Raw genomic sequence first — 838 nt, forward strand, 5'->3', positions numbered from 1 at the left:
TTCAGTATTATAAATTACTTGCGAATTTATAGCCTCTTCGTGATTTACCATAAGTACCCAAGAGTAGTTGGGAAATTGGGGGTATCAAAAATTCCTAGCGTTAACAACTATATTTCAAAAAGTATCGTTGTTTGTGTAAGAATGTTTAGTATAATTTTCTAAAAATAGTTTTCTGTGTAGCTGCACGTGTACATGCATATCTTTATACATATGTATGAGTTTAAATTGGATACACATGTTATCCGAAATTACCCTAAAGTTCGGTGTATTTTGATTTTGTTATCTATTTCTTTGTGGTTGCAGGTACGTTCCTAAAACAGAGAAATTTCCTTGTAAATATAGGTAATGTCAACAATAGATATTTCAGCAGTAGACATCTGGCGCCTCAAGAGGGAACCGAATGCATATAATACGTGGGCCGGCCACTCAGCTGTTACTTCGAGGTGGAGAGAGAAACACATAGGTGAGTAGCTTAGCTTACTTTGTTTAGCACATCCCGCATTCTGCAAAAGTGTGAAAATGGTGTTTGTGAAGGAATTCTTTGTAATATTGATGTATTTCTTCAGTTCTTTACAATTCATTTGCTACGCCGCCATGGCAGAAGCAGTGCAGGTGTTTTTGCTTCCATTCGACAACACGACACAGGGTGCCAGCGCAAATCTACGCCTCCTCTTCCCTCCTTTTCATCTTTAATCTTTTTAATTAATTCAAGATAAAGATCCGAATAAGGAATGGAACGTTGTTGTCGACTTGCACCTGTGAAAATTCTGTTGCATTCGTGTGTCATGATGATTTTTTTCCCTGACCCCAGGCCACCAAACCTGTCCAATGGCAACAG

General features: G+C 38.2%; 1 protein-coding gene across 1 annotated transcript in view; it reads left to right on the forward strand.

Moving 5' to 3' along the window:
• Nucleotides 1–385: 385 nt before the first annotated feature.
• LOC119586154 (leukocyte elastase inhibitor A-like) overlaps nt 386–838 on the forward strand; it is a gene marked incomplete in the record, with an annotated part of 4,245 nt that continues 3,792 nt past the window's right edge. Inside the window, 2 exon segments of the mRNA XM_037934851.1 lie at nt 386–424; nt 426–463. Of these exon segments, the coding sequence (XP_037790779.1) occupies nt 401–424; nt 426–463 (62 nt within the window).

Source organism: Penaeus monodon, chromosome 21 (assembly GCF_015228065.2).
Source record: "Penaeus monodon isolate SGIC_2016 chromosome 21, NSTDA_Pmon_1, whole genome shotgun sequence".
NCBI classification, from domain to species: domain Eukaryota; kingdom Metazoa; phylum Arthropoda; class Malacostraca; order Decapoda; family Penaeidae; genus Penaeus; species Penaeus monodon.